The sequence below is a fragment of the Globicephala melas genome, chromosome 11 (assembly GCF_963455315.2).
Source record: "Globicephala melas chromosome 11, mGloMel1.2, whole genome shotgun sequence".
In the NCBI taxonomy this organism is placed as follows: Eukaryota; Metazoa; Chordata; class Mammalia; order Artiodactyla; family Delphinidae; genus Globicephala; species Globicephala melas.
This window is the reverse complement of record NC_083324.2, coordinates 90251129-90264561: the sequence shown is the minus strand read 5'-3', so window position 1 is coordinate 90264561 and position 13433 is coordinate 90251129. Positions and strand designations below refer to the sequence as shown.

Below are 13433 nucleotides of genomic sequence, written 5' to 3'. Positions count from 1 at the left end.
CCTCAAGTTTAAAGCACATTTCTTTTGGAAGTTATCACTGAGCTTCTGATCAGAAGAGGCTCCTGAATAGAAGTCTCATTGAGCTGCTTTCTGATGCCTCTGGGGAGGTTCTGAATGAACTTGAATGTGGTTTGAATGAGCTCTTGGTTTCAGAACATTAACGGGGAAGAAAAGAATGAGGTCTCACGAATGATCCCATTCACCTTGAAGAGGAAGGTGAAGGGTGGAGAATCCGTGGGGGCAAGTCTATGTGAATGTTCGAGGGACCCCAGACATTGCAAATAGGCATGCAGCTGTGAGGTCACGTTCGAACTTGACCTGTGGCTTAGGCGGTTCTCATCTCTGGCTCCTCCCCTGGTACATCTCCATCTCAGATTTTGCGGCATCCTCCTGGGCCTTCTCTCCCAGGATTGCCATTGGCATTTTGAACTGAGGAACGAGGAGGAACCTTTCTATCCTATACTGGGCGCTTCCATTTTCTCTTGGGGCCGCTTGACGCTGGCCTTGCCCTTTGGCCAGACGGGAGCATGAGCTTCCATATTTTTAATGTTTTCATTGTCACATTGTAAAATTCCTCCTTGCACATCCATTATTAACCAAACACTAAAACTGAAGAGAAGGAAAGAATGAGATACACTTTTTTTTTTTTAAAGAAACCCATATTTTATGTATTCATTTTTGGCCGTGCTGTGCGGGATGCAGGCTCTTAGTTCCCTGACCAGGGAGTGAAGCCATGCCCCGTGGAGTGGAAGTGTGGAGCCCTAACCACTGGACTGCCAGTGAAGTCCTGAGATACACATTTTCATTTGGGAATAAAAAGTAGCAAAGATTTTTTATAGGTATCATCTCCCCGGAAGACACTACCAAAAAAGGAAGCAAATAATAAACCAGTATGAGAAGAGTCTTTGAGAAAGCACTGCCAGGATGCAGAAGACATCGTTGTACTGTGACCTGGCACCATTGTCAGCCTTGAGGAACTAGGGTGGACATGAAGAGACTCTTGGGGAGGGGGAGCCCTGTACGCTTGTGAAAGGCCCCGAGCTTTCACTTTCGTCTTTACTGGGTGTCTGTCATTATTGAAAAGTCAGAGAGGATAAAGCCTAGTTCCTGCTTACAGGGCGCTCTGCCCGCCTAGAATGGGCTGTAATAGATTAGGCTTGTAATAGGGTCGACTAGGCTGATAACAGGCCGGGAAGGCTCTTTTCCCCCAAAGCAGAGCGCGCACCAGTCACCTGTTTAATTGAGTGTCTCCTAGCTGCCGTCGTGCTGGGTGGGTGCTGTACCGGATTTGAGGTGTGGAAGTGGTCTTCTCGGCCCTCAGAGCCGTTCTTGATGTAATCTTGAGCGTTCAGCCGCCCTCGTTTCCTTCCCAAACGTCCTCTATACATGCAGTCTCTTTGCCCGGAAGATTTATTGTCCTTCCACTGTCGCTGTGTGCCTCCCAGGCTGTCTGTTTAGAACAGGCGTGACTGAAGGGAGTAAGAGGCTTTCTTTGAGCCTGATGTATTGGAGCCGCTTCTGTAAATTTATTGGAGGGGATGCTTACGTTTCACGAATTCTTCAGCATGAAAACACTGGGTACTGTCTAGATGACAGGATTAAAAAAGGTTCATTATGGAACAACTCCTGGCACTTGGGAAAAAGCATTAAAAATGCACCCCTCGCCCCACCCCCTGCTCTGGGCTGGTACCCAGTTTCTCCTTTCAACCTGGGGCTTAAGACCACTCCCACGCCTTGGCCCTCGCCTGTACAGAGCTCCAGGCCACCGCAGCTGGGCCCCTGCCCTCCGCTGAGGGTCTGGCAGATGAGTGGGAAAGGAGAAAAGCGAATTCTGAGCCAGAACCAGAGGTTATACAACTCCAGTTGTGCCTCGCACAGTGTGTGCCTGGGACAGGGGTGCCTTGGTCAGGAGAGAAGGTCATTGGCCCCAGGGTAGTGAGTGGCCCGTGTTGTGCCCTGCAGCCCGATGCTGGAGAAGGTGGCTCCCCAGTCCTGGTTTCCCTGCTGGAGCCAGGCCTCAGGGTGTAGCCGTGGTTCTCCAGTTCTGTCCCTAAAGACACCCCCCTCCCCCCAGGAGAGGTCTGTGGGAAGCTGAGAAGCCACTGGTGGTGGTGGGGAGCCTCGCCCGAGGGTCCGGTGGGAGGGAGGAGTTCACGCCCAGCATTTACACTGGCCCCAGGGCACCCCAGAGGCGACACCACCAGACCTGCAGGAGGGACTGAGTGAGTGAGTGGTGAAGCCGTAGAGACAGGGACGTGGGTGACTCATTCATTCTCAGTTCACGCATTCTTTCTGTGACTATTTATAGCGCCCTTATTATGTTCCGGGCTCTGTTCTCAGCACTGGATTGACCACACTGAATATCCAGGGAGCTTACCCTCCAGCAGAGAAAACAGATCCTTGGTTCTTACGCAAATAATGATTTAAATGCTGTTTTTGAAATGAGAGCTGTGATGAACAACTTCCCTGCGGCCGTGACATTTAAGATGAAGCCTGAAAGATGAGAAAGGGTTGGCTGGACCAGGGGGTTGGTGCAGAGGGGAGCGCTCCACAGAGAGAACACCCTGTACAGAGGATCCCCGAGGTGGGAGGAGCTGAAAGGGCAGCGTGGCTGGAGCCTGCCGAGTAGGGGCAGGAGGAGAGAGCGGGCAGAGCAGGGGAGACAGTCCGGAGCTTGATCCAGGTGGTCTCGGGGCAGGTGCTCGCCTGCTGGGAGGGAGGGGGAGACTTGAGCAAGGGGCCCTGTGCTGGAGAGGCCCGTGCTCTTGGCGTGACTCAGAGTGGACCTCCCTGGACTAATACCCTGCAGGCAGTCAGCCAGGACTGGAGTTGACTGGGGAGGGCAGAGGTCTAGGGGATGAAAGCATCCAGGTGGCTGCTGTGAGTTCTGCAATGGAAGCTGACCTCAGAGTCCTGGCTGGACTGGGTGGGAGATGGGCCACGAGCGGGTGGGGGCCGGGAGGCTGGGGCATGGAGAGGACAGAGCCGAGTCAGAGGGAGGCTGCAGGAATGCCCTGAGTGCGGCTCCCTTTTCTCAGGGGCTTATTGCAAGGCTGGGCAATTTTCATTCCTCTTGTCATTTAATCTCCCTCACAGCCCTATGAGGTTAGTGCTTTTATTTTCATTTTACAAGCGAGGTACCGAGGCTTAGAGAAGTTAGTAATTTGACAAAGGTTGAAGGTCAGGGAGGCTCAAGGTCATGGGAGGCATCTGGAGTTCCCTTGTGGTTGCGTGGCAAGTGAAGGAAGGTGGGAAAGAATGGAGTTGAAGGATGGAGGGTCAGTAAGTGGGAGCTGATGTCATAGAAGAGAGTGACAAGGTGTAGGGTGGAGTGTCCTGGACAATAGCAGATGACGGTGATGAGGCCCTGAAGGGACCTAAGGCCAGATGGTGGCCACCTCCATTGAGCTGTGGGGCAGCCCCATGGCTCCCCTCCCGCCACTGTGGAAAGTTCACGCCCAGAAAATTGGGGCAGGGCTGTGTGACGGTGATGGAGGTTCGTTTTGTATCCCGTTCTGCTCGTTCATAACCATCTCTCTTTGGGGGTCTCCCTCTTCCTCCATCCAGGTTCCGTGTGTACCACCCGCACCAAGACGGGAGTGGGGTACCCGCAGCTGAGTGCTGTGATCGAGTGCGCAGACTCGGCCCACGGCCTGAAGGGGCACATCATCTCGGTAAGTGTCCAAGTGGGGCTGGTGGAAGGGTCTGGGAGCATCTGGGGAAGGCCCCTGCTCCCTGGCTGCCCTTCACCTTGTTGGCATCCTGTGGGCTCGGGAGTGAGCCAGGCACATGGTCACGGCATTTGGTGACAGTCGACCCTACTCCCTATGGATTCAGCTCGAGGTGGTGGGTAGCATGACGGGGGGATACGTGGGGAGCTTTGAGAAAGTGAGAGGGCCACGTGTTAGCTTGCTAGGGCTGCCGTAACAAAGTGCCCCAGACTGGGTGGCTCAAACAAGAGAAATATATTGTCTCACAATCCTGGAGGCCAGAAGTCCAAGATTAAGGCGTCAGCAGGCCGTGAAGCCTCCAGGGAAGGCTCTGTTCCGGGCCTCCCAAGCTTCTGGTAGTCCCTTGGCTTATGGCACCAGAGCTCCAGTTTTTACGTGGTGTCCTCCCTGTGTGCATGTTTGCCTTTGTGTCCAAATTTCTCCTTTTTATAAGAACATCCGTCATTTTGGATTAGAGGCCCATTCTACTCCAGGGTGACCTCATTTTCGCTAATCACATCTGCAGTGGTGTCAGATGCTGTCACCGGTTACCATAGTGAGGGCAGATTGAGTAGGATGTTGGGGGCAGAAGTTAGATTTTTGTGGGTGGAGAAACGTATGGGAAGGAGATGAGCGCAGAAGCAGAGTCAGTGATCATGAAGCTTCTGGAAGTACAGCACCTCAGTACTCAGCCACTAAATGTCAAGGATTGAATGAATGTCAAGTTAATCCTCCATTTATCTGTTATTCTACTCCACCTTTATCGACATGACCGTCATTCACATAGTTACCACGTCTCTCCCCTTCTAGATGAGATGCTCAGAATAGGACAGAACATGTCAGATATAACTGGATGGACTTGGACAGAGCTATGGCTTCCACTTATGTGGGTGATACATACACACATGTATATTATATATAATTAAGTTATGTATATTTAATATATATATATAAATTCTGAAGTGGTGGTGTATTTTTAGTGGTGCTGTAACAATGAACTCACACTGAATAGAGTAAATTAAATCTTCAGACCTTTTCACTGGTCCAGTTGCTAAGCCGAGCTCCCACATTAAGTAACTGACAGATTATTTTGTAAAAATCCAGATGTAGTAAATTACATATCCTGGTGGAATGATCGCTTGTTGATTTTGGCTCAGCATTTCAGCTGGTGAGGTTTGATTTCTGGACCTGCTTTGAGGGTATAATACTCTTTAAAAATCCCTATGTGCACACCATCTCATTTGAGTCTTACTATGGCGTTGGAGCCCTGCAGCCATTGCTTCCCCGCACGTGCCTTGTTACAACCAAAAGGAAGATCTAGTTCTTTGACTCGTGGTCCAGCGCACACTTCCTGTGCTCCTTCTAGTTCTTCATCCAGACTTTCCATCCATCCATCCATTCAGTCAGCACGTATTCATTGAGCATCTACTGTGTGCTAGAAGGTGGAATAAGTGACCGAAGATTTATTGGCTGCTGACAGAGTTCTAAGACCTTCCAATTAATATCTTTTCCTTTTAGCTTTTGCTCCAATGAACAAATTAAAACCCATTTATTGAACAACTCATGTGTAAAAGGCTGACATAGAGCCATCATCCTACCTTTACAGAGTGTGTTGATTGAACTCACTGGAGTCACCAAACAGCACCGTCCTCCAATATGGTTCTCAAATGCTCGCCGTAGCCTCGTGTTGGGCCGGCTGCATGACATTCACCAGGGAGACTTTTCACCATAGACATTCCTGGACCCCATCCTATTGAATTAGACTCTTCATAGTTTGCCCTCCAGAGCACCATATGTAATTAGTTATAAGTCTCCATTCACCATCAAGTGTCTTAATAACAATTTAGACCGTATATATCTTCCTTGAGTGGCCACCATTTCTGAATCAGTGGAGGTCAAATTAATGAAGTTTTACTATGAACTTATTCTGAGATCCCATACTTGTGTCTTTCTAGAAATTTCCCAGTTGCTTAGTTTATAGGACCATTTGGGGAGTAGGGGTGGAGGCTCTGCTTGCACCACAAGTGACTCTGAAAATCAGCTTGGGATCTCCTTACCCACCATCATTTTATAGCTTATGTCAGCAGTTCTCTAAGTGTGTGCCCAGACCTGGAGTATCATGATCAACTGAGGACTTGTTAGAAGTTCTTGGGCCTCGTATCAGACCTACTGAATCAAACCCTGAAGGTGAGGCCCAGGAATCTTTTAAGAAGCCCTCTAGGTACTTCAGATGTGCTCCCAAATTTGAGAACCACTGGCTTCTAGAGTCGAGGGTCGGTACACACAGGTCGGGTCCGTGTACCAGAGCCAGAGCTCTGTCTGCTGGCACCCAGGGAACAGCTTCTGTGAATTTCTCAGGAACAGTGACAGCCCAGGCTGGTGATACGGATGCTCCAGGGTTCTTATTTTTCCATTGATGGCCAGAGCTTTCCTAGATGGGGTTAGAAGTTCAATCTGTAGTGCAGACCCCGTGAGTTCACAGACTTATATAGGTTCTGCACCCTTGACGTCAGTTCATTCCTTCTGACCAGCAGCTGAGTGTCTTGGGGTTCAAAGCAGCTGTTTTTCTCACTGTCCCTTTGTCTAATGGAGTTTCACAAGCAGGTTTCTCCCACTTGCCAAGAGTCCTAAATCCACTGGAAACCCATCAACTGTTAGGATCCTGCCACTTTGTCCAGTTTCCTTCCAGCTGTCTCATTTTACACTTCTGTTGCTGAATTAGCATGTCTGTGCTACTGAAGTTCAGAAGGAAGCCACAGCAGGGGGTCGGTTACACCCAAGAGGCTGGACGTGAACTGTGGTCCACGTGGGCTTCTGAGAGGCAGAGGACTGAGAAATCCAGGACACCTCCTGGGTAGGTGAAGATTAAGGTGTGACCAGTTCATTTTGTCTTGTCATCTGCTAGGGACATGACACAAAGGAGAGCATTTTAAAGGTGGGAACAGCATTAGAGGAAGTAATGGCTGACACGTATTGAGCAGCTGCTGTCTTTTGGGCACGGTACACCTATAATCTCTAATCCTTGGAACAATCTAGGTATTAGGTAGCTGTTCTCTTCGTTGGACAGGTGTATTAGGGTTCTCTAGAGAAACAGAACCAATAGGGTGTGTGTGTGCGTGTGTGTAGATACAGATTTATTATAAGGAATTGGTTCATGCAATGATGGGGCTGAGAAGTCTCAAGATCTGCAGGTGGGTTGGCAAGCTGGAGACCTAGGAGAGCCGATGGTGTGATTCCAGTCTGAGTCTGAAGGCCTGAGAACCAGAGAGAGCCAGTGTTTCTGTTGGAGTCAGCGTCCAGGGTCCCAGTTCTAAGGCAGTCAGTCAGGAAGAATTCTCTCACTTGGGGAAATCTCAGCCTTTTTGTTCTATTCAAACCTTCAGGTGATTAGGTGAGGCCCACCCACATTAGGGAGGGCAATCTGCTTTACTCAGTCTGCTGATTCAGGTGTTACTGTCATCCCCAAAACACCCTCACAGAAACATCCAGGACAATTTTTTGACCAAATGTCACTCCATGGCCCAGTTGATGCCTAAAATTAACTGTCACATCCAGTGAGGAGACTGAAGCTTTGAGACCTAAAGTAACTTGTTCAGCATCACACAGCTGGTGGGGGGCAGAGCCAGCTCTCAAACCGAGGTCTGTTCATCTCCCGTGTTCCACTCCTTCCCTTGACCACCCTCATTTAGAAAGTGTGGAGACTCCGAGGGTGAAGGGCTAGCTGAAGTCACCAAGAATGCAGGGGTTGGCCCAGCATCCCGGGTCTGCTCCTTTCCCATCACACTGCTTTGGGGGACTTCAGCTTAACCTGTGCTTATAGCTCACCTTTTCCCCGCAGGGTCCCCAAGAATGTCTTCAAGTGAAGGGATCAGAGTCAGAACCCAGTGAACCCTTAGGAAGGGGAGGGATTGGAACAACCAGATGAGTTCATTGTCCACTGATACCCAGAATGGCTTGGACTTTGTAGTGCTTCACAGGACCTAAAAAAAGGTCCTGTGATGAGGTTGGCTGGGATCACTATTGTCTCTTGACTCAAGGCCAAAATTTTAACCAGTGCATTTGATAAAGACCTAGAGAGCGTGCTTCTCTAGTTTGAGGAGGGAATGATAGAGGTCAAGCTGATCCAAAGTTACCCCTGACCCCCTCCTTGTCTACACCCAGTCAGTAGGGCTCTCATCCACTCACTGACCCTCTGCAAAGAAGGAAAGATTGATTGGCAAATTTCTTATTTTGTTGATTTAATGTAGTTGTTTAGGAAACGGTTAGACCATTATTTGGAAAGGCCTAAACAAAGTCATTCAAATAATTTATTTTGAGGCTTGAAGAATTCCCCAACCAAAAAGGTTTAGCCTAGAAAAAGTTAGAAATATAAAGGAAATTAAGATTACTGGAAATGCCATCTTTTTCAAAAACTTTATTTTACTAAAGTATAGTTGATTTACAATGTTGTGTTAATTTCTGCTGTATAGCAATGTGATTCAGTTATACATATATATATTCTTTTTCATATTCTTTTCTATTATGGTTTATCACAGGATGTTGGATATAGTTTCCTGTGCTGTACAGTAGGACCTTGTTTATCCATTTATACATAATAGTTTGCATCTGCTAATTAATCCCAAACTCTTCATCCCCCTCCTTCTTGGCAACCATAAGTCTGGTCTCTGTATCTGTGAGTCTGTTTCATAGATAAGTTCATTTGTGGCATATTTTAGATTCCACATATAAGTCATATCATATGGTATTTGTCTTTCTCTTTCTGACTTACTTCACTTAGTATGATAATCTCTAGGTCCATCCATGTTGCTGAGAATGGCATTGTTTCATTCTTTTTTATGGCTGAGGAGTATTCCATTGTGTATGTGTACCACATCTTTTTTATCCATTCATGTGTCGATGGACATTTAGGTTGTTTCCATGTCTTGGCTATTGTGAATAGTGCTGCTGTGAACATAGGGGTGAATGTATCTTTTCAAATTAGAGTTTTGTCTGCATATATGCCCAGGAGTGGAATTTCTGGACCATATGGTAACTCTATTTTTAGTTTTTAAAGGAACTGCCATAGTGTTTTCTACAGTGGCTGCACCAATTTACATTCCCACCAGCAGTGTAGGAGGGTTCCCTTTCCTCCACACCCTCTCCAGCATTCGTTATTTGTAGACTTTTTGATGGTGGCCATTCTGACCTGTGTGAGGTGATACCTCACTGTAGTTTTTTTTTGTTTTTGTTTGTTTGTTTTTGCGGTATGCAGGCCTCTCACTGTTGTGGCCTCTCCCGTTGCGGAGCACAGGCTCCGGACGCGCAGGCTCAGCGGCCATGGCTCACGGGCCCAGCCGCTCCGCAGCATGTGGGATCTTCCCAAACCGGGGCATGAACCCGCGTCCCCTGCATCGGCAGGCGGACTCTCAACCACTGCGCCACCAGGGAAGCCCCTCACTGTAGTTTTGATTTGGATTCCTCTAATAATTAGCGATGATGAGCATCTTTTCATGTGCCTGTTGGCCATCTGTATGTCTTTGGAGAAATGTTTATTTAGGTCTTTTGCCCATTTTTTTGATTGGGGTGTTTGTTTTTTTGTTATGGAGTTGTATGAGCTGTTTGTATATTTTGAAAATTAAGCCTTTGTTGGTTGCATCATTTGCAAATATCCTTTCCCAGTCCGTAGGTTGTCTTTTTGTTTTGTTTATGGTTTCGTTTGCTGTGCAAAAGCTTACAAGTTTGATTAGGTCCCGTTTCTTTATTTTTGCTTCTACAGAAATGCCATCTTAAGATAACCACTGCTAATGTTTTTATATGTATGCTGCTAGACGTTTTCAGAGTTTACTCTTAAGTAGGGTTCTAGTCTCGTTCTTCCATTAGTATAGCTGTGTGACCTTGGGCAAGTCACTCAACCTTTCTGAGTCTCCCTGTTTGTCTTTCCCCACCTATAAAATATCAGCTTCAGGTTCTCGTGGTGTTTGAGTAGAAAAATGAAGTTTGTAACGATCCCTTGTTCGTAGCCGGTGCTTGATTCCCATTCCCTCTGCCCACTGCATGCTGACTTTTCTACTAAAATATGTTAACACTCTTGGAAAACAAGTAACCCTTGGAATATTTGCATGTTGTTTTTTAAAAACTCCGTGCAGCTACACATGTTCGTGTATGAAAGTAAGCGTGTCTGATTGCAGAGCTTTCCCCATACTGCTCTGCCTCCTGAGAACATGAAAGGATGCTTTAACCACTTTTGGAAATTACCTATAAATGGTAGTAGGGAGAGGACTCCTTGGCTGTAAAGCGTTATGTGACGTTGGGTTGCATTGGGTTAAACTGCAGTCCCGCGCGTTTGCTCTGCATTATGTTTCATAAATCCCACCACAGCACAATGAACAGACAAGGCCCTATGTATGGCTTCCTCTCTGTGGCACATCACAAAGTCCTATTAACTGTGGACATTTTGGCCCATCCTGGGAGAAGACCTCATTTTCTTGGGGCCCCAAGAGCACAGACTTTCTGAGTCAGGCCTCATCGCTGACTACATGAGTGTGGCATTTTCAGAAGCCAGCACGAACCACCCTAGTAGTCACGAGCTAATCACTCACTAGTGAGTGAGCAAAAGACTTAAGGACACACTTTTGTGCGTGTGTGTGCACGTGAGTAACTTTTTTTTTTTTTCTTTTGCGGCACGTGGGCCTCTCACTGTTGTGGCCTCTCCCGTTGCGGAGCACAGGCTCCGGACGCGCAGGCCCAGCGGCCACAGCCCACGGGCCCAGCCGCTCTGTGGCACGAACCCGCGCCCCCTGCATCGGCAGGCGGACTCCCAACCACTGCGCCACCAGGGAAGCCCCGAGGACACTTTTCTTAAAGTCAGATCATGTTAGGGACCTTTTTATTGGGAGCATGAGTTTATTTAATCTTTTGAGGTTACAAGTTTGAAACCCTATTGTGAAGAACTGGTTTAGATAAAAAGATAAAGCACTTTAAAAATAATGGCAGGTCAAGTGAAGGGCATGGAGGGGTTGCACCTTTGAAAGAGAAAGTAAATATGCTGGAGATTTGAAGCACCAGCAGGATCCACAGAGCCTTGACTGCCTTCACGTGAAGGGCCTTGGCCAGGTACCTTCTGTGGAGAGACTCTGCCTCTGAAACAATTGCTCATGAACCCGTGGCCCTCCAGGGTCAGGGAAGCCACAGGTGAATAATGTACTTGATCAAGGAGGAGATAATTGCCATCAGTAAATATTCATAAAAGCCAGAGATTGAGCCTTCACACCTGCTTTTTGATCAGAATTGCAAAGAAGCAAGGAAGCAGTATTTTGAGGTCTAGCTCCCGGAGGGACAGGGCTAAAAGCATATCGGAAAAGAAGGATTGAGTCACAGAGACCCACGTCCTCAGCTGGAGATGCTATTTGTAAAGTGGTTTGTCCCAGTTCCACGGAGACGCCCTCCAACTCCAGGGCCGCACGCACCTTCCTGCCATCATCACACAAGGTAGCCCGGGTGGCCTGGGTCTTCTGTGTCCTTCCCAAAGTGTGTCCCCCCTCCTGGGGACAGGCACTTCCCTCCGAGACCCGTTCTGGGCTCTGACACGTCACGCCGGCCCCGAGCACTGCCCCGGCTTCCGGTGCCTCTGCTTCTTGCCTCTCCCTGCTGGGCAGGCTGCTACCCCAGGCCACCTCTCTGGCCTTTTCCTCCTCGGACCTCACACGGGCCACATTGCCAATAGGAGGTAAGCAGCCTGGTTATTTTGTGCCTCTTGTGCTTGTAAGAAAACACAATGGGTCTGTGTCCTAGTACCTTTGTACTGGGTCCCTGGTGTTGAAACATAAGCCCCACGGCCAAACCGTGCCGGGCAGCCCAAGGTGTCGGGCAACTCTACCAGGCACTGAACCAGTGTAGGGTCCTGTGTGGGTCCAGTGGGTGTCAGGAATGCATGTTTGACTTGGAGGTAACTGGATACCGTACAGGAAGGTGACTAAGAGACACGTGGAGTGGCTGGAAGTATAAAGGAGCGAATTCAGTGTCCTCTCTGGCTCATAAAGTACTTCCGCTTTTGTGCTGAATAAACGTCACTTCACACCGAGCAGCGGGGGAACGATGCCACTGAATGATGGTTATGTGGCTGGCCAGTGGCCAGGCGTGTTGAGCACGGGCTGGCAGAGGATGAGGTCCAGCCCCTGCGCCCTGCCCGCTCAGCAGTTCCTGCTTCTGCATCCCAGGAGGGGTGCAGGTGCCCGGGATCGGGGTGGGGAGGGGGACAGGCAGTGGGTGTGCAGACCTGAGACCGGACTGACGGGGCCTGGGGACCAGAAGGTGCGGTGGTGAGGGGAGCGTCGGGCCTTGGCCCTGAGGGTTGTGTGCTTGGCTGCAGGCAGGGGTGGGAGGAGGGGGCTGGACCAGCAGATGCCATCGAGTGCCCCCAGGGGAGGGGGACGGCCGGCCAGGCTCCCACTGACAGCCTCTCTTTGCTTTTTCCTTTTTGAAGGATGGAGGCTGCACGTGTCCAGGAGATGTCGCCAAAGCCTTTGGTAAGAGGCCACAGAGGGGGAGGGGAGGGAGCTCCCTGCAGGGGTGCCGGAAGGAGGTGGCAGACACGTTAGGAAGTTCAGGGCCAATCCTGAGTTTCCTCTCCGCCGATTTCAGCCCCTGATTGGCCCAGATCCTGGCATCAGTTTGGTTCCGGTTGGTGGCAGAGCAGGCCGAGTGCCCAGGGATAGATGGAGGGGTGTTGCCCTGTGGGCCAGGAGTGGGTGAAGTCATAGCCCAGAAATCACCACTGGGAAGGCTCAGGGTACCCGAGGAAGAGGACTGTATCGGGTCTGAGACACCGAAACTTCAGCGAGGGGGTCTTCGGAGCCTAACGTGGGGGACTCCTGAGGGAGGGACGGGAGCCCTAGATGCAGTTCCTCACCACAGGCTGAGGAGTCTGTGTCGCACCAGGGGCGGCAGCGTCTGGCTGTGACCCCGCAGGGCTGGGCCACGGCGCCCCAGCCAGGTGTTTTCTTGGGGAGGCACTGGGAGGTCCAGCATCTCTGCGTGCTGTGCTCTGAGCTGCCGCACAGCTGGGGAACCCCACCTGTGAGGTGAGGCCATGTGTGCTGGCAGGGACATCTCTACTGTTGATTTTTGTGCTGCGTATACTTATTACTGATGGGTGTTCTGTCTCGGGCTCCCTTGTGATAGGGCACACGGTGCACCCTGCCCAAGTGGTGTTTGGACTCCCACTCCGGCAGCTTTCCCTCCCCGCGCTCCCCCAGGAAATGCAGCCACGCCTGTGGAGGGAGAGGGACCAGGTCGGGGCAAAATGCTGGTTAGGAAGGGGCACGAGAGTGTTCAGAAAGGAAAATAATTGGAAGCCACTTCAAAGCATTGTTTGAGTGGATCTGTGCTCTGTGTTCCTGCTGTTTACATCTGCCCCTGGGGTTGTGGTTTTTGGGAGGCCTGGCCAGACACCAGTTGTCCTCTGCCCCCTTATAATCACGGCAGGGGGGCGGTCAAGGAGCCGGCAGTCGTGTTAGGGACCCTGCAGGGAAGAGTCTGCAAAGCTTGCTGCCAAGTAGAGAGGTCCTGGGCCTTGGTTGCCTGATTGCCAGGCCCAGGGGCCAGCCCTGTAGCCCCTGCCTTCCGTAATGCTGGACGGAAGGGACTGGAACACCTGATACACGCCCCAAAGTCCTCTTGTAAATATTTAAGTGACCAGATGGAAGCAGTCAAGGTCACGTTTCAGAGGATCCTGTGTTTGCTTCT

The 13433-nt window shown here is 50.0% G+C and overlaps 1 protein-coding gene across 1 annotated transcript in view; it reads left to right on the top strand.

Annotated features, from left to right (window-relative positions):
- GMPR (guanosine monophosphate reductase) overlaps window positions 1-13433 on the top strand; it is a 39713-nt gene that overhangs the window by 20318 nt on the left and 5962 nt on the right. Inside the window, exons 6-7 of the mRNA XM_030881369.2 lie at window positions 3568-3674; window positions 12172-12214. Coding sequence (XP_030737229.2) covers window positions 3568-3674; window positions 12172-12214 — 150 coding nt within the window. The remainder of the gene's footprint in view (window positions 1-3567; window positions 3675-12171; window positions 12215-13433) is intronic.